Genomic DNA, 11,948 nt, shown 5'->3' with positions numbered 1-11,948 from the left:
TGTGATGTGCGCGTATGCAATAACACAATTCGCCCTCGCACTCCATCGAAACAACGCTTTTTTAAAACTTTGGTAAAGCCTAAAGTCTAAAAAACGCAGTCCACTCTGTTTGTTACAGATTATAGTTTTGGAAACAGAAAACTGAGAAAATTTTCAGAATGTCGGACAAAATCCTTCTCGCTCCATCTTCTCCTACTGCCGGCCACTGGGCTTCCTCTCATCACCATATTTGGTAGTGAGTGGAACGCCAACCGGATGTTTGACATTTATACATCCGGTGAAATATCTGGCTCATTGTTTTTGTCTATTGTGACACTGTGGAGATCCGCTTCCTCACTGTCGCAGATCAGCCAAGATGGCAGATTTCGAAGAACAGCTCACTGGGGAAGAGAAGGTAGCTACATAACTAGTCAGTATTTTGATAAACTTTGTTTACTGTTTTACGATGTTTAGTAAATTAGCTAGGTTGTTGTGTCCTTCCTAAATGATTTTGGCTGCAAAAATAACGTTAGCTAAGCTAGTACCTAGCTAAAGTTAGCTTGCTGGCAGACTAACGTTAACGGTACCTAGTTAAAAACATATTTGAGCTAACTATCCTGTCTGCTAGGGAATAAACTGACGGAGTTAATTGAACCAACTATTCTCCATACGCATCATGTAAATGATACCGAACGCAAGAAGCAGTTTGCGTAAACACGAGTCTGTAGCTAGCCAAAATGTTTGTAAACGTTAGCTAAGGTGTCTTAAGGTCTTAAGACTTTGACACATATACCCACTGTGCTAGACACAACTCCGAAGAATATAGCCATAATTCTATTCATTATCACATTGTCTGTCTTGGTGGTATTACATTGCACCTAGGCGATTGACTATAACAACCAGGGCTGTCAAACATTAAATACAAATCTTGATTAATGTCAAATTCAGAATTAGTTCAAATTAAGATGTAATTAAATCAGATTTTTTAATTTTATTTTTACTTTACCATAATGACTTATTGGTTTTGTCTAAAGTAACGGTTAGCACAATTATGTAAATTGAAAAACAGCACACTTGTTTTTTTTTTTTACTTAACAAAAATATAAACTCAACATGAAACAATTTCGAAGATTTTACTGAGTTACAGTTCATATAAGGAAATCATTTTAAATAAATAGATTAGGTGCTAATCTATGGATTTCACGTGACTGACAATACAGATATGCATCTGTTGGTCACAAAAAAAAACGTAGGGGCGTGGATCACAACCAGTCAGTATCTTGTGTGACCACCATTTGCCTCATGCAGTGTGACACATCTCCTTCGCATAGAGTTGATCAGGCTGCTGATTGTGGCCTGTGGAATGTTGTCCCACTCCTCTTTAGTGGTTGCGGGAAGTGGAGCACGCTGTTGTACACGTCGATTCAGAGCCTACCGAACATGTTCAATGGGTGACATGTCTAGTGATTATGCAGGTCATGGAAGAACTGGAACATTTTCAGCTTCCAGGAATTGTGTACAGATCCTAGCGACATGGGGCCATGCATTAACATGCTAAAACATGAGGTGATGGCAGCGGATGAATGGCACGACAATGGGCCTCAGGATCTCGTCACGGTATCTCTGCATTAAAATTTCCATCGATAAAATTCAATTGTGTTCATTGTCTGTAGCTTATGCTGCCGGCCCATACCATAACCCCATCGCCACCATGGCATTGACATCAGCAAACCACTCACCCACAAAACGCTATACATGTGGTGGTGAGGCCAGTTGGACATACTGCCAAGTTCTCTAAAATGACTTTGGAGGCGGTTTATGGTAGAGAAATTAACATTAAATTCTCTGTCAACAGCTCTGGTGGACATTCCTGCAGTCAGCATGCCAATTGAACAATCCCTCAGTTTGAGACAATCTGTGTCATTGTGTTGTGACAACTGTACATTTTAGTGGCCTTTTATTGTCCTGAGCACAAGGTGCACCTGTGTAATGATCATGCTGTTCAATCAGCTTCTTGATATGCCACACCTGTTAGGTGGATGGACTATCTTGGCGAAGGAGAAATGCTCACTAACAGGGATGTAAACAAATTTGTGCACAGTTTGAGAGAAATAAGCTTTTTGTTTGTATGGAAAAATGTATTTAAGCTCATGAAACATCGGACCAACACTTTACATGTTGCATTTATATTTTTGTTCAGTGGCCATTGCATTGTTGTTTTTAGCTGTTTACCTTAGATTGTATTTGGGTTGCCCAAAGGCCGACAGATGGCGATATTGGGTAATTTCATTTTACCGTCCAAAGGGAATCTATGCAGCCAGCTATACACTCATATCCCCTGTGGATTGGTTTGTGCATAAAACATGATCCATTCAGGCCGCAAAGGCAACAATTTCCTCAACTGGATTAAAGGCAAGAAAGCAGATTTTTTTTGTTGTTGTTGAAATATATGCATACTTTCTTTATGAAACACCATTTTCCACTACCATGCTACAGTGACTAATGCTACTCCCGGATGTTGCGTATCGCGTTCAGCCAATCAGACCAGGATTGAAAAAAGACTGCTGCAACCTGATTGGCTGAATACGATACGCAACATCTGGGACTTGCATTAGCCACTGTAGCATGGTGGTGAAAAATAAGGAGGAAATCGACACCTTGCAGCCTAAATAGAGATTGTTTTTTGTCTGAACCGGTTCACGGGGGATACGAGTGTATCCGGCTGCGTAGATTCCCTTAAGATGAAAAAATCGCCATCTGCTGGTCTTTGAGGCAGTATTTGGGATGTTTTCAGTGTATTTTAAAAGGGTGACTAAACACCCCGACTGGCAGGTGTTTTTCTGTTGCTCATTAGAAAAATGTGATTTCAGTCTTGGTGTGTTTTCTGACAGCTTCCGTGTTTGGTGGAAGCCTATTTCACTTCCTCAAAAGCCACAGAATGATCTAAGAACTCAAAATCAGTAATTAATTTGACTTTTTTTTGTAGAGGATGTTTTATTTGACATCTAACTAAGGTGTTTGCAGTATTTCTCAAGTAAAAAAAGGGAAAGGTTTTGTATTAGGTAAACAAATGTGTGCTGCCGGGCAGGTCTCTCACTGCCTATGCTATTGGATAGAGAGCAATCACCACAGCTGTTAACCCCATGTTAGAAGGCAAATGGACATCGTCAAATCAAAACCCAACCTTAATTTTCTCCTTGTGACGCACATACAGTGTCGTGAAAGTATTTGCCCACATTCTGATTTTCTCTATTTTTGCTACTGTATGTTATCAGATCTTCAACCCAACCCTAATATTAGATAAAGGGAACTTGAGTGAAGAAATAACAAAAATAATTTATCCATATTTATTTAATCAACAAAGTTATGCAACACAATTCTTGTGTGTGGAAAAAGTAATTGTCCCTTTGCACTCAATAATGGGTTGTGCCACCTTTTAGCTGCAATGACTGCAACCAAATGCTTCCTGTAGTTGTTGATCAGTCTCTCACATCACTGTGGAGGAATTTTGACCTACTCTTGAATGCGGAACTGCTTTAACTCAGTGACATTTGTAGGTTTTCAAGCATGAACAGCTCATTTCAAGTCCTGCCACATCTCGATTGGGATTAGGTCTGGACTTTGACTAGGTCATTCCACAACTTCAAATTTCTTGCTTTTTAGCCATTTTCATGTAGGTTTGATTGTGTGTTTTGGATCATTGTCTTGCTGCATGATCCAAAGACAACTGGTGGCACAACCAGTTGAGTGTAAGGGGGAAATTACTTTTTCACACAGGGGAATTGGGTGTTGCATAACTTTGTTTATGAAATAAGTATTTAATTGTTACTTTTTCACTCAGGTTCCCTTAATCTAATATTAGGTTTTGGTTGATCTGATAACATTCAGTATAAAAAATATGCAAAAGTTGAGAATTTGAAAGGGGGCAAATACTTTTTCACAGCACTGTATGTTCCAAACTCAGTTTGAGAGACTAACTTTATGACAAATGATCCTATTCACTTTGTAGTCATTTTGTATACTACAATAACGGTTTCTGACTCATATTGATGCCACATAGGACATTTTCAAAGGGATTTGTTGCTTTTAAAGGCAGTCGGTCTTGAACACTTTCAGATAATGCAATTAATCGCAATAAAAATTGAATTACAAGAACTCTGACAGCCCTAATTACAACACAAGGAACTTTTGACCTCTTACTTGGTATAGGAATCATTGATCTCATGGAAAGTCCACGCAAACATACTGTACAACGATATTCACAAGACTTCTTCTGAAGGTAATAATTGCGATTGAATCACCAAAAACGAAACAACCTTCATATGAAAGCTTGTAAACGGACTGTTCTTGCTGTCAGCTGCATGCAGATACATGTTTGAAGCTGCCTAGTCCCTACTGGGGTGTAGCATTCCTATCACTTCAATGGCAGGCCCACAGCAGGGATACGGTCAGATACATGTACAGACCAGTAGAATGAGTATATGTATTTTGCAAATACTGCTCTGTGGGAAGGTGCCTAACAGTCTTTGGGAGCATCTACAGTGCTTTCAGAAGTATTCACACCCTTGACTTATTCATTTTGTTTTATTCAGGTTGTAACAAAAAACAAATAAAAATCTCACCAATCTAGACACAAGACCCCATATTGACAAAGTGAAAACATGCAAATGTATTGAAAATGAAATACAGATATCTCATTTACGTAAGTATTCACACCCCTGAGCCAATGCATGTTACAATCACCTTTGACAGAGATTACAGCTGTGAGTCCTTCTGGTAAATTCTATAAGAGCATTACACATCTGGATTGTACAATATTTGCACATTATTCTTTAAAAATGTCTTCAATCTCTGTCAAGTTGGTTGTTGATCATTGGTGGACAGACATTGTCAAGTCTTGCCATAGGTTTTCAAGACAATTTTTTAAAGTCAAAACAGTAACTAGGCCACTCAGGAACAATAAATGCCATCTTGGTAACTTTGGCTTTGTGTTTTAGGTTATTGTCCTGCTGAAAGGTGAATTTGTCTCCCAGTGTCTGTTGTAAAGCCTATTTGAACCAGGTTTTACTTTTAGTATTTAGCCTGTGCTTAGCTCTATTCCATTTCTTTTTATCCTAAAAAAAACCTCCCTATTCCTTGGCAATGACAAGCATACCCATAACATGATGCAGCAACTACTATGCTTGAAAATATGAAGTGGTACTCAGTGATGTGGTGTGTAGGATTTGCCCCAAACATAACGCTTTGTATTCAGGACATAAATTTCATTTTAATTGCCACATTTTTGACAGTTCTACTTTTCCTTGTTGCAAACAGGATGCAAGTTTTATTTTTATTCTATAGATGCTTCCTTTTCATTCTGTCATTTAGCTTTGTATTGTGGAGTAATTACAATGTTGTTGATCCATCCTCTGTTTTCTCCTGTCACAGCCATTAAACTCTAGCTTTTTTTAAAGTCACTGTTGTCCTCCTGGTGAAATCTCTGAGCGGTTTTCTTCCTCTCTGGCAGCTGAGTTAGGAAGGATGCCTGCATCTTTGTAGTGACTGGGTTTATTGATACACCATCCAAAGTGTAATTCATAATTTCACCATGCTCATTGGGATATTCAGTGTCTGCTTCTATTTTTTTTTTTAAACGTTTTATTTACGCATCTACCAATAGGTGCCCTTATTTGTGAGGCATTGGAAAACCTCCCTGGTCTTTGTGGTTGAATCTGAAATTCCCTGAGGGACCTTAAAGATAATTGTATGTGTGGGGTAGAGAGGAAAGTTAGTCATTCAAATCACGTTAACACTACTGCACACGGAGTTAGTCCATGAAATTTGTGATTTGTTAAGTGAATGTTTACTCGTGAAATTGAGGCTTAACAAAGGGGTTCAGTACTTACATATTGACACGACATTTCAGCTTTTCATTTTCAAATAATTTGTAAAAATGTCAAACACAATTCAACTTTGACGTTATGGGGTATTGTGTGTAGGCCAGTGACCCCAAAAATATATTTAATCAATTTTAATTTCAGACTAACACAACAAAATGTGGAAAAGTCAAGGGGTGTGAATACTTTCTGAAGTCACTTTAGGCCTAACTGTGCAGCAGCATACACACAGCAGAACTTGTTTGTTTCAATTTTTGACATGACCAGTGAAGAGTTGCAAAAATAGAACTATACAGTGAGTACTTTACTTGTATTGAATTAAGCTATATAACCCACACAACCTTTGGGTCTGCATCTGGACATAAACACAGTACCAGTCAAAAGTTTGGACACACCCACTCATTCAAGGGTTTAAATAACACATATGGAATAATGTATTAACCAAAAAAGCCTTAACCAAATCCATATATTATATTTGAGATTAGTAGTGTGGCTACTATGAAGAATCTCAAATATAAAATAACACTTTTTGGTTACTACATGATTCTGTATGTGTTATTTAATAGATTTTATGTCTTCACTATTCTTCTACATTGTAGAAAATATAAAGAAAAACCCTGGACTGAGTAGGTGTGTTGACTTTTGACTGGTACTGTACATAGGCCTACAATACTGTCGTTCCATCAACGGATTTCAGTGCACTCTAGACTTTTTCAGGGGGGGCCCTTGTTAAAATGTCCTAGCTCCCTCCCTGTTTAACTGTCAGTGCCTCTGACACCCCACATGCTTACATATGCATTACAGCTGCTAAGAAAAGCTCCTTCCATCTAAGGAGTGGCTTGGACAGAGCAGAGGTAGGCTCATCAGGCAGCCACGCCAGTCACTGCTCTCTGCTTCACTCTAGTGACCAGGGTAAAATGTCATTACACTGTCTCTGGGTGTAGTATCAGTGGTAGAAATATTCATATGCAAATATCATATAGTACCAAAATGTTTTTCTACTGGCAGTCAGCCTTAAAAGTTGTATGGCAAAAAAAAGTGGATAATCGCCTGTTTATCACATTGTATTGTATTATCTTTCTCTCAGGTCCGCATTGCGGCTAATTTCGTCGTCCATGCTCCACCTGGAGAATTCAATGAAGTCTTCAACGGTGGGTATGCTTAGAAATAGTATGATCATTGTACTGTTTATTTACTACCCAGACACTTGTTTTTTTATACAGTCTGTTAATGCATTGCTGTTGGTAGTCTCTTGATAATGCCATCTCTTGATTTAAGATGTGCGGATACTGCTCAACAATGACAATCTTCTCAGGGAGGGTACAGCGCAGTGAGTAGAGTTTTCTTTATTTATCTATATTCTGTTCATGCATTGTTGTGCAAATATAACCTTTTAACCTGCTGTATTTCAACAGTGCCTTTGCCCAGTACAACATGGATCAGTTCACCCTTGCCAAACTTGAAGGGTATGATGATCAGGTAAGATGCTCAGTCACCTGAACTGTGACTCTTACCCAGCTGTTTTGAAACTGGTTGGTCTCATACTGTGACATACATACATGCATGCATACATACAGTACCAGTCAAAAGTAGCCACCCTTTGCCTGGATGACAGCTTTGCACACTCTTGTTTGTTTGTATGTATGTTTGATGTCTTTGCTATTATTCTACAATGTGAAAATAGTAAAAATAAGGAAAACCCTGGAACGAGTAGGTGTGTCCAAACTTTTGACTGGTACTGTGTACGTATGTGTAAATATCACATTAACTGTAAGGTCAATGCAGCAACTGATGCCCTCTATCTGTGTCCCTGTGCGCCGTCCCTCTCCAGGTACTGATCACAGAGCATGGAGACTTGGGCAACGGCCGTTTCTTTGACCCCCACAACAAGCAGTCATTCAAGTTTGACCACCTGAGGAAGGAGGCCAGTGACACCCAGCCCCACGAGGGAGAGGCGTCTCTCAGACCCTGGAGAGATGCGTGTGACAGTGCCCTGAGGGCCTACGTCAAGGAGCACTACCCCAGCGGCGTCTGCACTGTACGTCCTCCCTTTCACCTGCAGGATAGGATTATTTTTTTTATTTAACCTTTTTATTTAACTAGGCAAGTCAGTTAAGAACGTTCTTATTTACAATGACGGCCTACACCGGCCGAACCAGGACGATGCTGGGCCTATTGTGCGCCGCCCTATGGGACTCCCAATCACGGCCGGTTGTGATACAGCCTGGATTCGACATAATATTATTATCTTTAAAGAGCTGTTCATGCTGGAAACATTAATTATTTCGGACTGTACAAGTGTAGTTGATAAAGATGAGAATGGTAAACATTGACAGAACCTTGTTTTATTCATCACAGGTTTATGGGAAAACTATAGACGGCCAGCAAACCATAATTGCTTGCATTGAAGGTCACCAATTTCAACCAAAGAACTTCTGGTAAATGACAGTGTACAATGCAAGTACACTTTAAGAAGTCTTAATTTAAATTACATTTTGTTTTGTTTTTGTTTACAACATAATCTACTTCTATGACTGGGTAAGGAGTCAGGACTCATATTGATTTGTGTTTTCAGGAATGGCCGTTGCAGGTCTGAATGGAAGTTCAGTATATCCCAATCTACAGCTCAAGTCGTTGGAGTCCTCAAAATACAGGTAGGCTAGTGTCTGTCGCAAAGTGTCCTCCATTTTGTCTGGCTGTGTAAAAGCCTGTTCAAAGACAATGGGTTGGGCACAGGCCCCTGAAAGTCAAATTGATCTACTGAAAATGTATCTTGTTCTCATGTCATATTGTATATTGCTTCTCACCCCTATCTTGTGGTTATAGGTACATTACTATGAGGATGGAAATGTGCAGCTGGTCAGCCACAAGGATGTCCAGGAATCCCTCACAGTGAATGTGAGTTTCCCTTTCAGTAGAATGTGCCCACAATCAGTAGCACTAAAGGCATGCTTCTTTTGCAAAGGACACTGGTAATGATAGAACTCTTGAAGTGTCAGTCAACCCTAGTAGAGGAGACACTTATGATACTCTACTGTGGTTTTGTGGCCTATTTCTTCTAACCTGCACATAAGTGTTAAAAGGAAGTACAAGGGTGCAGACTAACTGTTCATTGGCGCATGAGCGGAAGTAGGATGAAGAAGAAAAAAAATAAGTCCTTTATGATAGAGAGATGGTCTTCAATATCTGTCAAGTTTACAGGCAATTGTCAAAGGCATGAATTCTGATGTTTTTATTAGTCCTTTGGCATGACAACTCTTATCTTACATCAGAGGTGTGACACTTGTTTTTGATTCTCTTGTTTTGACAGAATGAGACTCAGACTGCAAAGGAGTTTGTGAAAATCATTGAGGATGCAGAAAATGAATACCAGGTATGCAACTTATGTTTCCTCCCAGTAATATTTTGATAAATTGAAGAAGATAAAAAAATTATTGGGGGGGGGGGGCGAGAGTCTAAACATTTCTCTCATTTCCAGACGGCCATCAGTGAGAATTACCAGACCATGTCTGACACCACGTTCAAAGCCTTACGCCGACAGCTTCCTGTCACCCGCACCAAGATTGACTGGAACAAGATCCTCAGCTACAAGATTGGCAAGGAGATGCAGAATGCCTAGAGGACAGTTTGTCGGTCTGTCTGTTACTGCAAAGACAAATCGCTTGAATGGGTGAAATCAGAAAAGGAGAGGGTGGTCTCATGAAATTTGTGGTCTAATGTGTCTATTTTGTCTGCGTTTAAGAATGCCACGATTTGATGTCAAGAGTTAGTGTACTTCCTTCGCCACGTTACAAGGTGATGCCTTCATTTTAAGAGGACATTTTGATGGGTTGTTCATTTGCAACAACAACAAAACAAAACAAAAATATATATTTTTTAATGCCTTTACTGACACTGAAAGTTTGGGTCATTGGGTCATCCCCTCCTGCCCACACACATGCTTCAAATTGTAGTCATACCCCTCAGTTGGTTGTCTGGGTGCCACAGGTAGCAATCTGTTTAAGCACTGTTTGTAACCCTACAAGTGCTGGGATTCAAACAAATGCAGATAAACGACCTGTGTTTTGTGGTTGATCTTTGGTTAAAGGTGATTTCTGATTGAGCTGCCGTCCGCTTCGTTTACGGCTAATTTGATCTCTGTTAATGTCTGGGGATATTGCTTTTAACAGCATGCACACAGCGATAGGCTTTTAATCTGCGTTGGATTGAATTCTGACCTATATAATTTTGTATAGGTATTGGCAAATCTTTCTGTAACCCAAGGTCTCCTCTGAGTGAGGTGTATACTCCTTTTAATATGACAAAAATATAGTGCACCCCCCCCACCCCAAAGAAAAGACCCAAGTAACAGTTCTGTTCCGTGCAATCTTTCCCGTGGTAAAGATATGTACTTTGAACTGTTTGAAAAAATTATAATTCATCACACTGAATGAATCTTCATTTCACACACGAGGCAGGCCTACGTGCTCGGCTCTCAGTGGTTTAATCAAGCCTAAACAAGTACAGTACCATCAGTATCCTCTATCGGTAATTAGGCTACGTTAATATATAATACCTATATTCCCTTTTTACCTCCTTTTTACTCTATTTTTTTATACAAAATGTCTAACATGTATAATTAACAAAAGGAATGAAGAAGTTGCACCAAATGCAATGCTGTAACTATTGTGATCATTAACTGTTAACCATAGTGTTTCCCATACCAGTGTGTAGAAATCTTCTGATTGGTGGAAATTCAAATCAGAATTGGTGCCAAATGTGTAAATGCTGAAAAACACTGAAAATACAGTAAAGGGACAATTTGAATAAAGACACATTATTGTATATCACTTTATAATGAAGTACCTCTTGACTGTTTATCTGGGGAGTTTCTCCCGTTTCTTCTTTGCAGATCTTCTCAAGCTCTGTCAGGTTGGATGGGGAGTGTTGCTGCACAGCTATTTTCAGGTCTCTCCAGAGTTGTTTGATCAGGTTCAAGTCCAGGCTCTGGCTGGGCCACTCGAAGACATTCAGAGGCTTGTCCCGAAGCCACTCCTGCATTGTCTTGGCTGTGTGCTTAGGGCTTAACCTTCAACCTAGTCTGAGGTCCTGAGCGCTCTGGGGCAGGTTTTAAAGGATCTCTGTACTTTGCTCCATTCATCTTTCCCTCGAATCCTGACTAGTCTCCCAGTCCCTGCCACTGAAAAACATCCCCACAGCATGATGCTGCCACCATGCTTCACTGTAGGGATGGTGCCAGGTTTCCTCCAGATGTGATGCTTGACATTCAGGCCAAATAGTTCAATCTTGGTTTCATCAGACCAGAGAATCTTGTTTTCCATGGTCTGAGAGTCCTTTAGGTGCATTTTGGCCAACACCAGACGGCTGTCAAGTTCCTTTTACTGAGGAGTGGCTTCTGTCTGGCCACTCTACCATAAAGGCCTGATTGGTGGAGTGCTGCAGAGATGGTTGTCCTTCTGGAAGGTTCTTCCATCTCCACAGAGAAACTCTGGAGCGCTGTCAGTGACCATCGGGTTCTTGGTCATCTCCCTGACCAAGGCCCTTCTGCCCCGGATGCTCAGTTTGTCTGGGCGGCCAGCTCTAGGAAGAGTCATGGTCGTTGGTGGTTCCAAACTTCTTCCATTTAAGAATGATGGAGGCCACTGTGTTCTTGGGGACCTTCAATGCTGCAGAAATGTTTTGGTACCCTGCCCCAGATCTGTGCCTTGACTCATTCCCGTCTCGGAGCTCTACGGACGTATTCTTCGACCTCATGGCCTGGTTTTTGCTCTGACATGCACTGTCAACTGTGGGATCTTATATAAACAGGTGTGCGCCTTTCCAAATCATGTCCAATCGCTTGAATTTACCAGAGATGGACTCCAAGTTATAGAAATATCTCAAGGATGATCAATGGAAACAGGATTCACCTGAGCTTAATTTTGATTCTCATAACAAAGGGTCTGAATACTTATGTAAATAGGGTATTTCTGTAAAAAAAAAAAAAACATACACTTGCAAAATTTCTTTCTCTGTTTTCGCTTTGTCATTATTGGGTATTGTGTGTAGCTTGATTGGAAAAATGTTAATTTTATCAATTTTAGAATAAGG

At 40.0% G+C, this 11,948-nt stretch overlaps 1 protein-coding gene across 1 annotated transcript; it reads left to right on the top strand.

Annotated features, from left to right (window-relative positions):
• Positions 1 to 290: 290 nt before the first annotated feature.
• On the top strand, positions 291 to 10,692 carry LOC120065032 (F-actin-capping protein subunit alpha-1-like). The gene is made up of 10 exons (XM_039015684.1): positions 291 to 394; positions 6,946 to 7,009; positions 7,137 to 7,188; positions 7,274 to 7,337; positions 7,690 to 7,896; positions 8,217 to 8,296; positions 8,434 to 8,512; positions 8,685 to 8,756; positions 9,169 to 9,231; positions 9,337 to 10,692. Exons 1-10 carry the CDS (start codon positions 356 to 358, stop codon positions 9,475 to 9,477), a joined length of 861 nt encoding a protein of 286 aa, XP_038871612.1. The 5' UTR covers positions 291 to 355; the 3' UTR covers positions 9,478 to 10,692.
• The last annotated feature ends 1,256 nt before the right edge of the window (positions 10,693 to 11,948 follow it).

This window comes from Salvelinus namaycush, chromosome 20, assembly GCF_016432855.1.
Source record: "Salvelinus namaycush isolate Seneca chromosome 20, SaNama_1.0, whole genome shotgun sequence".
In the NCBI taxonomy this organism is placed as follows: domain Eukaryota; kingdom Metazoa; phylum Chordata; class Actinopteri; order Salmoniformes; family Salmonidae; genus Salvelinus; species Salvelinus namaycush.
Note: the sequence above shows the minus strand (reverse complement) of the source record. Positions and strands in the feature narration are given on the sequence as shown.

What these genes read in the sequence shown, in the direction of transcription:
- LOC120065032 (XM_039015684.1), top strand. Translation starts at nt 356, where the DNA reads ATGGCAGATTTCGAAGAACAGCTCACTGGGGAAGAGAAG. An exon ending in TTGAAGGGTATGATGATCAG is followed by an intron (nt 7,338 to 7,689) that starts GTAAGATGCTCA and finishes GTCCCTCTCCAG; the next exon opens with GTACTGATCACAGAGCATGG. An exon ending in AGGAATCCCTCACAGTGAAT is followed by an intron (nt 8,757 to 9,168) that starts GTGAGTTTCCCT and finishes TTGTTTTGACAG; the next exon opens with AATGAGACTCAGACTGCAAA.